Genomic DNA, 14,756 nt, shown 5'->3' on the forward strand with positions numbered 1-14,756 from the left:
CAGCTGGCACTCAAGAGCTTTGCAGATTGCGGAGCCACAGTGGCCGGCATCGCTGCCCCGGGAAAGATTTCTGTCGTGCCTGCTGGATCTACACGCCTTTCCCAGCGGTGCCAGGTACAGCTCCGGCGTCCTCCCTGACCTTCAGAGGAGGTCGCCCACGGGCCGTGCCAGCGCCTCCCCAGAATGCAGGCGCCGCTGCTCCCCCATCCCCGGGCTCACACTACTGCCAGCACCATTCTGCTCTAGCCCCCTCCCTCCTTTCAGACCCATATAGGTTACTTCGGGGGTTGTTGTCCCACCTCTCCTGCTGGAGAGGAGCGTGGATCAGCAGCAGAACTCGTCCCCTCCCCACCCTGCTCCAAGCCGGCGGTAGGCATCCCTAAAGGTGGGTGCCGGTGCCGTGGGAGGGCATTGCTCTACTCTGTCAAGTAGCCCTCGCAGCTCCTTCCTCCTCACCTTCAGATGCTGTCCCGAATCCGGGCTGGACAATGGATCGCTGCACTCGCGTCCTTCAACCGGCAATAGCAGGGAGGCGACTTTCCTCTTTCCCCCTCCCGCCCCACTTCACCTCCCCTCCCTCCCCCCAGCCTGGTTAGCGAAAGCACAGAGACGTGCAGCCGGCGATTCTTCTCCGGCCACAGTATATCCGAGTCGAAGCGGGAGGGAGGAGAAGGGTCTGCTCCTTCCCTGTCTTCTTCCTTGCCTCTCCAACTCCTTTCAGGACCTAGGGAATGAGAGGGGATCCCCGTGAAGGACTCAGAGCAGAGGACGCAGAACGCTTTCCCACACCCTCTCCCTTTTGCAGGAAGCCGTGTTTGCAGATATTTCCCCTGGCACACACGCTGACTCCCGAGGAGATGCAAGGAAGCGATTGCAAAATGCAACAACGAGCTGACACCTCCCCTCCTTCCCCCACGGCAAAGCGCAAGGACACCTGGCTGCTGCAGACAGCCGGAGATGGGGTGGGGGACACGCAAACACACGCACCCCTCCGAGGGGCTAGGGGAGCTCTGGGGGCCTCCTCCGCGGCGAGCACCGAGGGGCCAGGGAGGTGCAGGGAAGGGGCGGGGGAGCCGGAGGCAGGGGGAGGGAGACAGTCCAGCTCCCGCAACGAGGGGAGGAGGAAGGAGGGACCGTGTCGGTGGGATGGTCCGGAAATGCTGTGATAAAAAGAGGGGCGCGGGGGAAAAGTAGGGAGAAGGTCTGGAGTCATTCCCTCTCCTCCACACTGCACCCGCACTTCCCCGGCAGCCCTCAGGCTCACGGGCGCCGGCGGAGCCTCCCGGGAGCAGAGGAGCCGCAGCCACTCGCCGCCGGCCCGTCTCAGCACCGCGCCCGCCGCCGAGCGAGGTAACCGGCGCGGGGCCGCGCCGGAGGGCAGAGAGGAGAGGCGGGTGCGGGCACACGGGGACGGGGACAGCCCTGGTCCCCCGGGTGCTGGCACGGCTGTTGACCCGGTGCAGGAGCCGGGCGGGGTGGCCGCGGTCGGCGCCAGCAGCTGGAGGCAGCATCGTGCGCGGCGGGCTGCTGAGCTGCACCTGCGGCCGGCCGGTCTCAGCCTCCAGCCCTCCCGGCTCATCCTGCGGAGGTTGCAGCCCTCGCTGGCATTGCGCTGGGGGGGCTTTCCCAGGGGTTCGGGCGGGGGGCCCTGCCCCGCGTTTGAGCTTTCCATCCCGCCACCCGGGCTGCGTCCGCACCCAGATCGCCCCGGCATCCTCCGCTTGTCCTCCCAGGCACTCGCAGGGCGCTTCACCTTCAAATGCCCCCTCGGCGGTCCTCGGCGGAGCTGACACTCCGGAGCAAGCCCTCCGAAAGCCGAGAGGGCGAGAGGCAGGCGGGGAAACAAGAAAGTTCAAAGGTTTAACCCCTTCCTGCCCGTCTGCAGGAGACAAGCCTGGAGGGGCACCGCACTGCTCCTCCACGCTTGCTCCCGGCCACTTGCCCTGTCTGGAGGAACTACTGCATTCCCCTGCCTCCTTCCACCCGGTGACCGCTCACCAGCATGCAGCTCTGCTCCTCAGGTGCCTTGTCGTGCAAAACAGGGCCTGAAGGGATGGAGAATTGAAAAGTTGTCTGCTCTCAGACAAGGGGGGGAAGGCTGTGGAGAGAGAGCTGAGAAAGACCGGGTATCAGCCTTTTCTTTTCCTAGAGACACTAGTCCTCTTTTGATTGTGCCTTTTTGCAGGCTGCCCTCCAAGAATTCCTGGTCTCTGTGCATGTGAGGTGTGAAGGTGGGAGCAGCCCAAAGCCCTCATCATGGATTTTGTTATGAAACAAGCTCTAGGAGGTAAGTGTGGTTGGCATGTAAGGAGCCTTGAATCCCTCCCACCCCTCCCCTTTGCATCTGGCAAGAGAGGGCATGGTCTACAGTGGTGGGGTCTGCAGCTGGAATAGCTCTTCGAGGACTTGGAAGAGCATGCTTGTCACTGATTCATGATCCCAGAGCAAAGTGTTTGAAGAGTGTGAGCAGGAGAGGGCAGCAACAAGCAGAGACCAAAGCCCCATGTCAGAGAAGAGGCTTCCCACACAAGGTGTGCAGGCCCTGGGTCATGCCTCATCTGGCACCCTACCAACTGACTGCATATCCTGCTGTACAGTGTGCAGGTCTTGCTTTGCTTCATGCCATGCCACTGAGACTGGCATTATAAAGGCTGCAGACTGGTATCAGCAGAGTAAACCCAAAGAAAGAGTGGCATTTTGTCTGTGTGTGTGTGTAAGCCCTCTTTTCATCTTTGCCCCAAACACTGGCCAAATCTTGAACAAAAAACGCCCAGAGTAGAAATTTTTGCACCTGGTATTTTGAGAGTTACTTTTAATAAGAATGTTGGCACAATAAGGAGGGAAACAGTAGTAAAGTGCCCCCCCACACCCTACCTGGGTTTGAGGCCAAACTTCTATGTGTTTCAGTATCTTAGCTTCCATGTATGATGGATTGTTTTAACCTAATAGTGGAAGACAGAAAAGGTCTGTGTGGGAAATTGAAAATAACACATAAGCATTTAGGAATAAGGTTTCTTCATTCTGCCAGTTTTGCTGCCTTTCTAGGCTGCTTGACCTGAACATTGGGTCTAGGCAATGTTGTCACTGGGGCAATGCTGGCTGCTACTGGGAACTGGAATAGTTGGCCTCAGAGGAAGTCATTCTCTCTTGTACTGTTTTTCATGTGTGCGTTTTCCATTGTTTTTCCTTTGAATAAACTGTAGAGTTGTGGAACTTTGTGAATGTTTAATGTGTGGTGATATTGATGTCATATACAACTTCAGCATGTACTGCAGGACTCTCTGGCATGGAAGAAGTGTTCTCATCTTTGCAAGTGGTGGGTGTTTTTCACCAGGGGATCAAAACTCTCACAGTTGAGAACAGACCAAGCAACCCAAGTTTTAGCTGGTGTGTTTTGAATAGGAAGATAAAATTGGAGAAAAAGGGACTAATTTGGTTGCATGAAATAGAAATATATGAAGACCTCTATGTGAGAAGATAACAGTTTGTGTGGTAGCAGTGTTATGTTTCATTACTCTACGGTGCGTGTTTTGAAGGAGAAGTAGTTCTGAGACATGCAGGTTTTGCACTATTCACTATAGTATTAATAAGGTTGCTTGCACAGAAATGGACAAGTGTACCTGCAAACTGGAGATACAGCCACTGCAGCTGAAGATCCATGAATCCACTAAAGGGAAATAACTGCTTAGAGACTGCAGTTAAAGGCAGGGGGAGGAGGGCTGCAGCAAAGGAGTATCAGCTGAGATGCGTGTCTTCTTTTGCAGCTTAGTGACTTAACCTTGTGTTGGAAGCAGTGTGTGCCCGTGCTTAACAGCATTCACTCTGGGCAGACATTCATTCTAATATAGTGTTGCATACCCCAGTCAGGATTGATATTGTATGATAATAGGACTTGCTGAGAATGCAAATTCGAAAAGCATCTTTTTGTGAAGTCTGAGTTCCTGATGCCTTTCAAGATGCTGCCCAGGGCACCAGCTCTTCTGCCAGATTGACTTAATGTGTCTGGAACTTGCCCACTTACTCAATAAAGGAGAAGTCTCTGCAGAGTGGTAAAATCCAGGAAATGCTAATTCATTAAGCAGAGTCCTAGTTTTAAATTAGAAATAGTTTCAATGAAGAAAAACAGGATCTCCCAGTGCAAATGTAATATGGAAAGTAAAGGTCGTTTTGGACACTCGTTTCTCACAAGAGTTAAAGCCCAAGCTGATGTAAACCATGTAAGCTGGCCACACTGGTACAGCAAGTCAAGGACTAGAAGTTATAGTTTGTTTCCTTAATTATGGGGCCAGAACTCTTTTTGTATGCCAGTTCTGACATCCAAAGGGAGATGCTCAAACTGAGCAAAGCACCAAACCTCTAGTGATTGACAGGTGTGCTTTGCCTAGGATACATGGTGTGATCTGCTAGTGACCTTTTTATTATCCTCACTTTCAGGGAGACCTTTGTGTGGATTTCATGGCTCTTTGATTTTAGTTTGATGCGGCTTTTCCCGGAACATCTCTGAATTCATTTGGCTGTCTGATAAGATTTTTTGAATAGTTTTTATCCCATTTTCAAAATCTCTTCTGGCACTCCTGGAAGAAAGAAAAAAAAGTACTGCAATTTTCTCAGTAAGGTCCCCCTTAATTTACAGAGAATCAGACTTGCTATAGATACTGCTTGCAGACCACCTACAGCTATGATAGTTTAACCCTTCAACTATCTCAGCTGGTGACAACTCACAGAGGCTGAGGGCCAACTAGGTGTCCTCGACTGAGCATAATGGGTATGTAATTTTCTCTTCCCAGTGTCCAGCACCAAAGTGGGGCTTAGGCCAGAGCTTATGATAGCTAACAGCCTGGATTTGGTTTGCAGGTGGGGTGCTTTTGACCTTTCTCTGCTGGATAGGACTATGCAGGACTCTGAAGCATGTGAGGACTTTGGGACCAGGTTGTGTCCTAATGGAGTGATCAGAGGAGGTACTGAAAGAGAAGCATCATGGTTCTCCTGCCTCCTCACTCACCTTATTGAGGAAGAGGAGGTCTCACTCTCTGCTAATTAGCAGTAACCGTAGCCTTAGGAGGACACTTTCCGTGCGAGTTTTCCCATCGCCTTTGAAGCAAACTTTGAAGATGTTACCCTTGTCTCTAATGGCATAGGATGACAGGATTTGCTTTTCCTTGCAGTTTTGCCAGTCAGAGGGGAAGAAGGGAGCAAGGTGTTTTGAAGGGTAGGCGAGCTAAGTTAACAAGCAAGAAAAGGCAGTTATGTGAGGTAGAGGTGCTTTGTTTTGAAGTCTGTGTGGTTAGGAGATCTAAGTTTTGTGGAATCAGTTTGACGTGTTATTGTATTGCTGAAGTAGAATGTGTCCTTTCCCTGACTTGTTGTTAAAGGGGGTCTGCAAAAGCCTGCTATTTCTGTGCAATGGAAGGTCATCCTCTGCTGTACTGCCAGCACTGGGATTTTGCTGTTGGTGTTGGCAGCATTTTATGCCTGGAGTTTGACCAGCTTGAAATGTGTCTTTCCAAATCCCTGGCCCCTAAATGGAAAAATCCTTGACCCTTTCATTAGCAGTGGAGACTGTGGTCCAGGAAAATATAAGCTTATTTGACCAATTTGCTACTGTGGGCTTTTTTTTTTTTTTTTTTTTTTGTACTTCTCAGACCTTTCAACACTCTGTATGACAGTCACTCCATTTGTTGTCTGACAGTGACAGAACCCATAGAGAGGTCATGATGCTGATTAGCTGTGTAAGACAAGAAGAAAATAGCAAGAAGAAACCTAAGGGTTTAAAGCTTCTGCTTCTTCCACAGAAGTTACAGCAAGGGGATATTTTGTACCTCTGACCCTGCTGCATCAGCAGACATTGACATAGGTGTGTAGCCAGGCTGATTGGTCACTTTGCTGCTCCTGTTCACAGGAACTGTGTGACAGTTCACCAAATGAAGACAATCAGAGTGATTTCATGACTGTATTTTACGCTAGAAATGCTCTTTACCAAACCGGATCAGAGCTCTGGACTTCTGTCATCATGACCAATGTGTTTGACTTCCCAGGAAGAAGCTGGAAGTGGAGGACCTGAAATGGGCCCCGGGGGAGTTTAGCTATAATCTTTTTGGTGGGCATTGTTTATTTATTCTTAAGTTTGTGTGTGAAAACAAAGGGTGAAGGAACATCTGACTCCCATGTTGTACTGCAGCATATCACCTCCTCTTCAAACAGATAGGGAAACCGGATTGAAATAGGAGACAGTGAACTTCACGAAGCTCTGCTGGGTGTCATTCTATTACTGGGTGACTTGAGGGCCAAGGGTTTGAGGCATTTTCAGACGAAAAAGAGGAGAGGAAAACCTATGGAAAAGAGGAGGACTTGTCAGAATTTGAATCATGCTGTGTTTGAAGAGAGAGAGATTTCTTGCTGTAGAAACCGGCATTTTGCAGACTAGAATGCTGTGAAGATGAACAGAACACACAGTAGCTCCAACTCTATATTATATGTTGTGCTGATCCCTTTTAATGTGCTACTTTTATTGCCTTGAATACGAGAAATGGCAAGAACTAGATAGGATAAGTTTGGGATGCCTGCCTTAAATACTGACTTTTCCTAATATCAGATTGTGCATAAATCACGTAACTCCTTTCACATATAATGATTTGTGTGAGTGGTACTGTCTATACTACTTCTTCCTGCTTCCAGCACCCCTTGTATTCATTGTGCAGTGCAAGCCCCACTAGAAGGAAGGAAACATCTGCATTTCTGGACAGATAATCACTGTGACAGATATTATGGGCATGATTTTCTGTTTTATTGGCAGCAGTGTAGAGTGAGGACTGCTACTTCACATGCATTGCTTTAGCTGTCAAGAATTGGTGGACACTGGTTTTAGTTCATAAAGACTCTTAAAATACTGTAGGCAGAAGTCAAATGCAGCCAGATTGCCATTTGGAATATGTCAGCAGGGAGGCACTGCCTGCTTCATGTCCTTTACCAGCAACTTTGATCCAGCTGTGTATAGAACAAAACATAGTCCAGAGGGAGTCCCCTTGCTTAAAGGTAGACAGAGATTTAAACACTCTTGGAGGTAATGGGATTTAAGTCACTGTCCATAAACTCAGAAAAAGCAGCCCCTGTGCTAAGTGTACATTACTGAAGATGTATGTGTGAATGCCAGATAAGCTTGAATGAAAACCATACATCTTAGCAGTGACCTTCTGTATATTCTGCTGATGCATTTGCCTCATTTTAGTAGCTTGTGGTGTGGGGATTAAGTCCTTACTTTTTCCTGGAGAAGTCAGCTAGATTGAGTGCAGTTAGAGGCAATACAGACCTGTCCAGGGGGGAACAGACTGTGAAATAAACACGGTGGTTTCTGTCTTCTCCTTGTCCAATGCATTCTTTTGTTTCTCACCTTTCTGGTTCTCTGCAGAGCTTCCATCCTGCTCTGGCACCTTGTACATCAACGAGGCTGTGCTCCACTGTTTTGTTAATATATGAAGTTCTGTAGCAGGACAGAAACTGTAATGCAGAACTCCAAGTCATGGTGCCAACAAACTGTGCTGATATTTACCTCTGGGATCTATTTTGTCTGATCCTTGAAACCTTTAGCACGTGAGGTCTTTCATTTTGCTGTCAGGGGCATCCAAATCATGAAGACTGAAGAATATGACAAGAGACAGGAGGTGTCAAGGCCACTGTAGCATGTGATAGATGTTGGGGGGGCACCTACCTTTGTTCTCATCTAACTTCTGCCTGTACTGTCTGCAGTTCCCATAAATTAATAAGGTTTTTAAGGTAGTTGAATGTGTCCAGAGGAGGGCAACAAAGCTGGGGAGATGACTGGAAGGAATGTCCTCTGAGGAGTGGTTAAGGACCTGGTTTTTTGTGTTTTTCTTTTTTCTTTGGAGAAAAGGAGATAGAGGGGTCACCTCATTGTTCTCTACAGATTCTTGAGGAGGGGAAGTGGTCAAGGAGGTTCTGATCTCTTCTTCCTGGGATCCAGTGACAGGATGCAGAAACCTGGGATAGGTGGCCTATCTGATGGATACATTTTTCGCAAGGAATTATGTTATAGGCTTTTTTTTTTTTTTAATGTATACTGCTGGCAAAGAGATTTTCTTCAAGAAATTTGATTGAGTGTAATCATGATGTCTGTTGCCAAGACAAAGATAGAAAGGAAAATGACGTGTAGGTGTCTCAGTGCTTCCACAAAAACAAAACAGACATGCTGTTCAAGGCTGACAAATCTATACCAGCCTTGAATCTTCTTTTTTAATTTATTTGATGCCAGATCCTACAATGGCACCTGTAGGGCTTAATTTGTTCTTCAGGAATTCCCATTAACACCAAGGAGCAAGGTATCTTCCAAGGAGGTAAATTGTTGCTATTCAGATGATACCAAAGAAACAACTGCCGTGATGGTCAGATGACTTATTCCATCCACGATCCAAACCAGGAGGTGAAAAACCGGCCAGGTCCTTTTTTCCTGTGCCTTTTTTGAGAAACCTTCCTTCTATATTTGCCTGCCTCTGTTGGGTCTGTTGCTCTTAGAATCATACAAATGCTCTCAACTGTGTCTGCAGGGATCTTACTTGTGTTTGTCTTACTTGCAAGCAGGCACTGAGAGCAGAGTTGCTTATTTAGTATCCTTGGAGGAAATGTGTAACCTTCAGCTGATTGTAGAGGTGTCCCACAAAGAGCTGAACTGAGATTTCTCCTGCTGAGGCTCTACTTGCTGAAAGCCTGCTTGGACTAGAGTGACATGGATGAGAAGGAAGTTTCCTGTCTCAGAGAGGGGGAAATAAAAAAATTCCACCTATATTAAGTAGTTTGTCTAGGATTTATTCATGGCAGAGAAAAAGATGCTTCTCCTTGGTTTTCTATCCACTTCGAAGGAAGTTCTGCTTACTTTTGATTTTAATATCTATTGCTCTACATCTGAATCTTTCTGACTTCCTTTTTTTTACTTTTCATCATTGAAGCAGAGAAAAGTGGTATTTTCTTGCCAAGTGCATGGTTTTGGCATAAATAGAGTTCGTCAGTGCTGAAATTTTGGCTTGTGTTGCATAGGAAACGCTCTCTGGTGCAGTGAATTTGGAGCCAGAAAGGAGTCTAGTGAATGATGCATTACAATTAATTCAGACCTTCCTGGTGAAATGGGATGCTGAAAATATAAGCTACTGGTTCTTAAAGAGACAGAAGTTCAGAATGTAGTTCAACTGTTAGTTGTGGAGATCTATTTGCTTGCTCATATGCTGGCAAAAGGACAGACATTAGGAGAGATTGATGTATATGAATGGTGATGTACTGGGAGAGCCTTGTTCCCTGACTAGAAATGAAAGGTTTGGATTCATAAAGCTGTAAAATCAAATCCATCAGGGCTATCTGGATTTAGAAATCTTGCTGAGTTTAGTCAAGAGTGTATGGCCTCTATTTGTTAGCCCTGCAGTAAAGTACAAGGCTCCAAAAGTAACTGCTGCAAAGGCTCTCCATTAAGGGAAGACAGACATCCTGCCTTCACAGAAGACAGGAATGTCTCTTTCATTCTGGGGCACACCCCAAGACCACCAGCACAAAAATCCATACTAGCAGCAAGATAGTTGCATGGGAAATTGCATGTGGCAGATGCATGGAGATAAGAACTCCTCCAGCAGTTTTTGAAGTCCACCAGATTGTTGAGGAGGCCTGGAATACAAATGGCAATAAGCAGGAAAGTCTGGCAGAAAGAAAAGGATGGATCTCTAATGTGTTGTCACTGGCTTGCTCATGTCAGAGGGTTACATGCAAATGCTTACTCTTCTGTTTGATGGTCAAGATACACTCTCTGAACGTTATGTGATAGTGTTCAGAGAAGAAAGAGAGAGAATAGAGGCTAGTGCTGAGACCCAGAGACAAATACAGGGTCTGGTGTTATCTGTGGTGAGAATTCATAGTTTTTCAGGCCCTGGGAGAGGGGATACGGCTCATAAAGTGGTAACTGGGACATTAATCCCTCAAAGGTGCAGTTTCTACTCTCACTTCCAACAGCTGCAGCGTGCTAAGGGCTCTTCCAAGTTTACTGATTCTCCTCTTTCAATAGTGGGGCAGAAAGCACTCTGCCTTAGCCTTGGATGTGCCTCTTTATAAGATTGCACCTCTGCATAGCTTCTGTATACTCATTCCATGTGCTGAAATCAAGTGCTTGATCAAGGCAACACAGAACCTTAAACATTTGCTAACTTATTGCTTCAAGCACTATGCTGGTTGCCGTCATACTTCCTCACCTACAGTTTGATTTTGAGAGCTTGGATAAAGTCAGTTATGTTTCCTTCAGGTTAGTTTTTTTTTTTGTGGCTGGAGTACATGTCTCTTGATGTAGAACATTGCCAAGAAGGCTGAAAGTTTCCACAGCTTACTGAGCAGATGATCATGTAGTTTGCCAAAGGGTAACAGCTGCAATTATGGACATGGCAAAGGTTAGTAGTGATCTATCAGTGGTACAAGTCACAGCGCATATTAGAAAGAAAATACTCCAAACAATTTGTGTCTCTCTCCTAGGTGTAAATCAATGATCACCCTGTGTAGTTCGAGGATTGATTTTTTTTCTCTCCTGTATTTTTAAAAGAACTGCTTGCAAGTGGGGTGGGTGCTGTCACTGCAGAAGTGCATTAACACAAACAACAAATTTAATCTGCTGACTTTGTGCATATTTTTTGCAATTTGAATTTGTTATTACCTCTAGCAGCTACCTACGTTTTTGCAGCTTGATTTGAGTCTTGTGGCTTATTTGCAGTGATACTGACCTTGAAGGAATGTCAAACATACAACATCATCAACAGAAATTTGGGATTCAAATGGCTGTGAATTACCTCCTGTGGAAAATAAGTGAAGAAAAAAAAAAACCTAAACCCAGCTCTGGAATGGGGGAGCTATTTTGGTGACTCCAGTCTCCAGAGAGAATTGGAGAAATGAAGGGGAAGGCAGACAACAATTAAAGGAAAAAGGAAGGGAAAGAAATGTGTGTCAATGCCTAGGAAAATAGCTGAGCTGCCGTATCTCTATGTCCCTGCATCTGTCTCTTCTTTTTTTTTTGCTGGTGAGCTCAGGCAAAGTTGACCAACAGAAAAGAAGTCTGAACCTTCTATTAAAGGTAACTGAGTGTATTATGGCTGTCTCAACTGCTGGCCTTGTCTGTGGGAGAACCTTGGGTATGCTTGGGAAAGTCACTTGATCTCTAGGTTGGATGGTACCTCTCCCAGTCCCCTTGCCTGGAAAGCAGTTTGGGATCCCTTATCCCAAGAACAGGACAGAGTCAACTAGACTCATGGGCCACTGAACACTGCCCTTCCCTTCATGGGAAGTAAATAGCATTCTTTTTTCCTCCTGGCACGTCTTCTGCTTTTTAGTGCTGGGCAGAGCTGAACTTCAAGTCCAGAGCTGGACTTGAAGGTCTGTTCTTGACTGGGTATTGGCAGAGAAACCTTCTTACCCGTTCTACCTCCCTGCCACCATGTTATTGCATGTAGTGTGAGACTTTCTGCATGCCCCCCTGAAGGGGCAGAACTGCGTGGGGACTGCCTGATCTCTGTTCCAATACCTGTCTTAAGTGTGTGTGTCAATTGAATTATTTGAAAATAATATATATTAATATATTATATGATATATATTAATCAAAATCTTAATTTGTAAAAGGACTTCGGAAAGGTTTTGCTAAGACATGTTTTTTAATTAAAAGTTTTTAAACACACAGGTTTTTTTTCTCAGTAATTAAGAAAAGAAGGCGCATCATGAACCTGAAAGACTGCATGAAACTAAAACATCGTGTCTAAAACAATGTATTTTTAATCTCTGACAGTAATTTATTTTATGCTGGAGTTAAGTGTATGCATGCTAGTCTTCCCTGAACCTAAGTGAAATGTTCTGTTCTTTGTGAATGAATCAATTTCTCTTTGCAGTTTCCTTTAGATTTACTTTTTTCATTAGAAAAAAAGAAACTTTATTTTAAAAACCTGAACGGAATACAAGCAAACAAAAAAAAAAAAACTGAAGGAGAAGGTATTTTGCCAGCACATCTGTATCGTTGCTGCTGTGCACAATTCTAGCTGGGAATAAAAGTGCGTGGGAGAGTGTTTAGAAAAAATCCGGAGTCCATTAGAAACAGATGAGTCTTTTTAAATTTTGGGTGGGTTTTTTTTGTTTGTTCGGGGTTTTTTTAATTAATTCTGTATATCTAAAACACTTTTCTTGTGCCTATTGAAACTTTCTTCTCTGTGTTTTTCTTTAAATATCAGGAGTTTCTGTTCCATGTCAGCCAATCTGCAAAAATGATAGATTAAAAGGAGCATGAGAAAGGAAATTTATAATTACATGGAGATACATTAAAATGCTGAGGAAAAAGATTAAGGAGGGACACCACTACTCTCTCTAAATACATGAGAGAGGTGAACATTGCAGTGAAGGAAGACCTACTTAAATTGAAGGACAATATTAGTAAAAGAATAACTTGAATAGGTTGACCATGAGCATCCTTGAGTCAGTAATTAGAGTGTCTGACTAGGGGAGAGGAGAGAGGTGCTCTCTCTGGGAGAGTCTGCTGCTGGACAAGCAGGGAGAAACGGAATCTGGGTCTTGGGTGGGTTTCAAATAACTGTACATGCCCAGAGGGATAGGGCCAGTAAGGAATGAAATGATTTTTGGTCCTGAGTACCTCTATAGAAAGCTGACATCTTTGAGTCTTCACTTGTAAGATTGTCCATAGTAACAAAATTGTCCTTAAAACCGGTTTAGATTTTACACTAAATTTTGATTTTGTTCCAATACGTGATAATTTACAATGAGGTCCAGAAGTCAAACTTAGCTTAGTGGGAAGCAGCATTGTGCTCCTCTGGGTGAGTTTGTTACAGAACAGTGATTACTTTTGCCTTTTCTAAAAACATTTTAGCCATTTTGTGTTTGTATGACAGGAGAAGAGGTCTGCCAGCTATTGGATCTCAGTGCTCTGAGGAAGATCTGAAATCAACTATTGGATTCAGATTGAAAGTGATCTTATTTGAAAGGACTTAGTGGATTTACAAAGTAATTTCTGGAATAGCTTGCTACACTGGGTGTTTTTCCAGCTGTAGTGTTTCAACCCAGGCAAGGATTTTGAGTTGCATATAACAAGCGTAGCTTGAAATTCCCACCATGGTATCTACCTGCAATCTCTTTTCAATATGTTTGGTAATTTTTTTGTTTTATGCTACAGTTAAGAAATAAATAATTTAAGCACTAGGTGTTTCTCTGGAACCTCTTCCCAGTTTTGAACTGTTGCCTGAGAATGAGCTATTTTGTCTTCCTCGGTACCGATATTTGTTATTCCACTTGTGCTGGCAGATTGTTAGACTCAGTTTGTGCTCCTCACTTTATGCTTCTGCTGTCTACCATCTCAATATTATGGTCTCAGGCTCAAATTACAGTATTACTTTGATCTCTTACCTACGATTTTGGAGGGTGACTTGTGCTGGCCTAGCACTCAGGAGAAGATGCATGTTTTATATGCATATCTCTTGGGCTCAAATGTCCCTCACTGTGGGGGTTCTTTACCATGAATGATAACTTTTCACCCAGGTCACCTTAAAGCTGCCTGATGACTTCAGGGGTGCCTGTCCAAAGGAAACCTTCAGCAAGGGCACAGAGGCAAATGGTAGGACACCAGATCACTGCTGCAGTGGGATGTTGGCTTCTGGAAGAAAAGTGGAATGTGCCATCCCTTTCTGCTGACTGTGCATCTTGTGCTGCCCTTGAGCACTCTGCCACTGCAATTTACATCTCTCTGAACAACGTGTCAGGCTGTTCTTTAGCACCTTTTTGGTTGTGTGTCCCGAGTTCTACTGTCACGGAAACAATGACTTGCCTCCTGGCTAAGGTGCTTGGTTGGGACTTCTGGTTTTGCTTTTCAAATGTCATCTGGTAGAACTGTTCAGGTGGCACTCCTTCTGCCTGGAACTCAGTGCCTCTCCTCCAAGGCAGTATACATGTGCTCCTGCTATGCTGGCAGCTGCACTAACAGCTGCTTAAAATAGGTGAGTGAAACACGTCCTCTCAACCATCAGCACAGACGAGAGCGTTCTGCTTCCACGCAGGCCAAGGTGAAGTCCAAGTTCCTACAGTTTTAACTTTGCTTCACATCTTGAGTCCTCTTCCTGGCTGAAATGTAGAGTATGTTAGTTTCATTGTTGTTTTTGCTCAAGTCAACTATCGTGAATTGGCTCCCCTGAGTTAAAAACACCAATTATTTTTTTTCTCTCTGTTATAGGCATGCTTATGTGGTTATTTGTCTGACATTTATTTAGGACTCACTTTAATGTGTATTTTGCTTTGTACTGTAGAATGTTCTGTTCTTGGTCTTTTCTATGTGCTGAAAAATTAGTTCTAAATAAAAGACAGCAATTGAGATAATCTAGCCTAACACAGACAAGCTTTGGATGACAAGTGAAACTCAATGCTTGATTATGCACAATGAGGTCCTGAGCCCTCATATGTGCTGCTTTGACACAGCATAATGTAATTTACAAATTTGAGCTGTCCTAAACACGTCTTTTTTAACAGAGGTGCATCAATCTACAGCTGAAACCCAGCATTTCTAGTAATTTCTTGCAGATGCAAGTAAAATAATCACAGGGTTTTTTTTACTCTTCTCTTTAAAAAGTCACAAAAATCCTCTCAGAATCTCGTGGGTTGCAATATTCTGTGTTTTCACACAGTCTGAAAAGGATAAGTCAGACCTGCCACCTTCACTGCTGGATGTGCATAGAAGAGGCTTT

The 14,756-nt window shown here is 45.3% G+C and overlaps 1 protein-coding gene across 1 annotated transcript in view; it reads left to right on the plus strand.

Moving 5' to 3' along the window:
* The first annotated feature begins 2,164 nt into the window (after positions 1-2,164).
* Positions 2,165-14,756, plus strand: part of CPLX1 (complexin 1) — a 105,294-nt gene continuing 92,702 nt past the window's right edge. Inside the window, exon 1 of the mRNA XM_029965468.1 lies at positions 2,165-2,287. Within this exon, the coding sequence (XP_029821328.1) occupies positions 2,257-2,287 (31 nt within the window). The 5' untranslated portion in view covers positions 2,165-2,256. The remainder of the gene's footprint in view (positions 2,288-14,756) is intronic.

This window comes from Manacus vitellinus, unplaced genomic scaffold (genome assembly GCF_001715985.3).
Source record: "Manacus vitellinus isolate BGI_N305 unplaced genomic scaffold, ASM171598v3 scaffold_9_pilon, whole genome shotgun sequence".
NCBI classification, from domain to species: domain Eukaryota; kingdom Metazoa; phylum Chordata; class Aves; order Passeriformes; family Pipridae; genus Manacus; species Manacus vitellinus.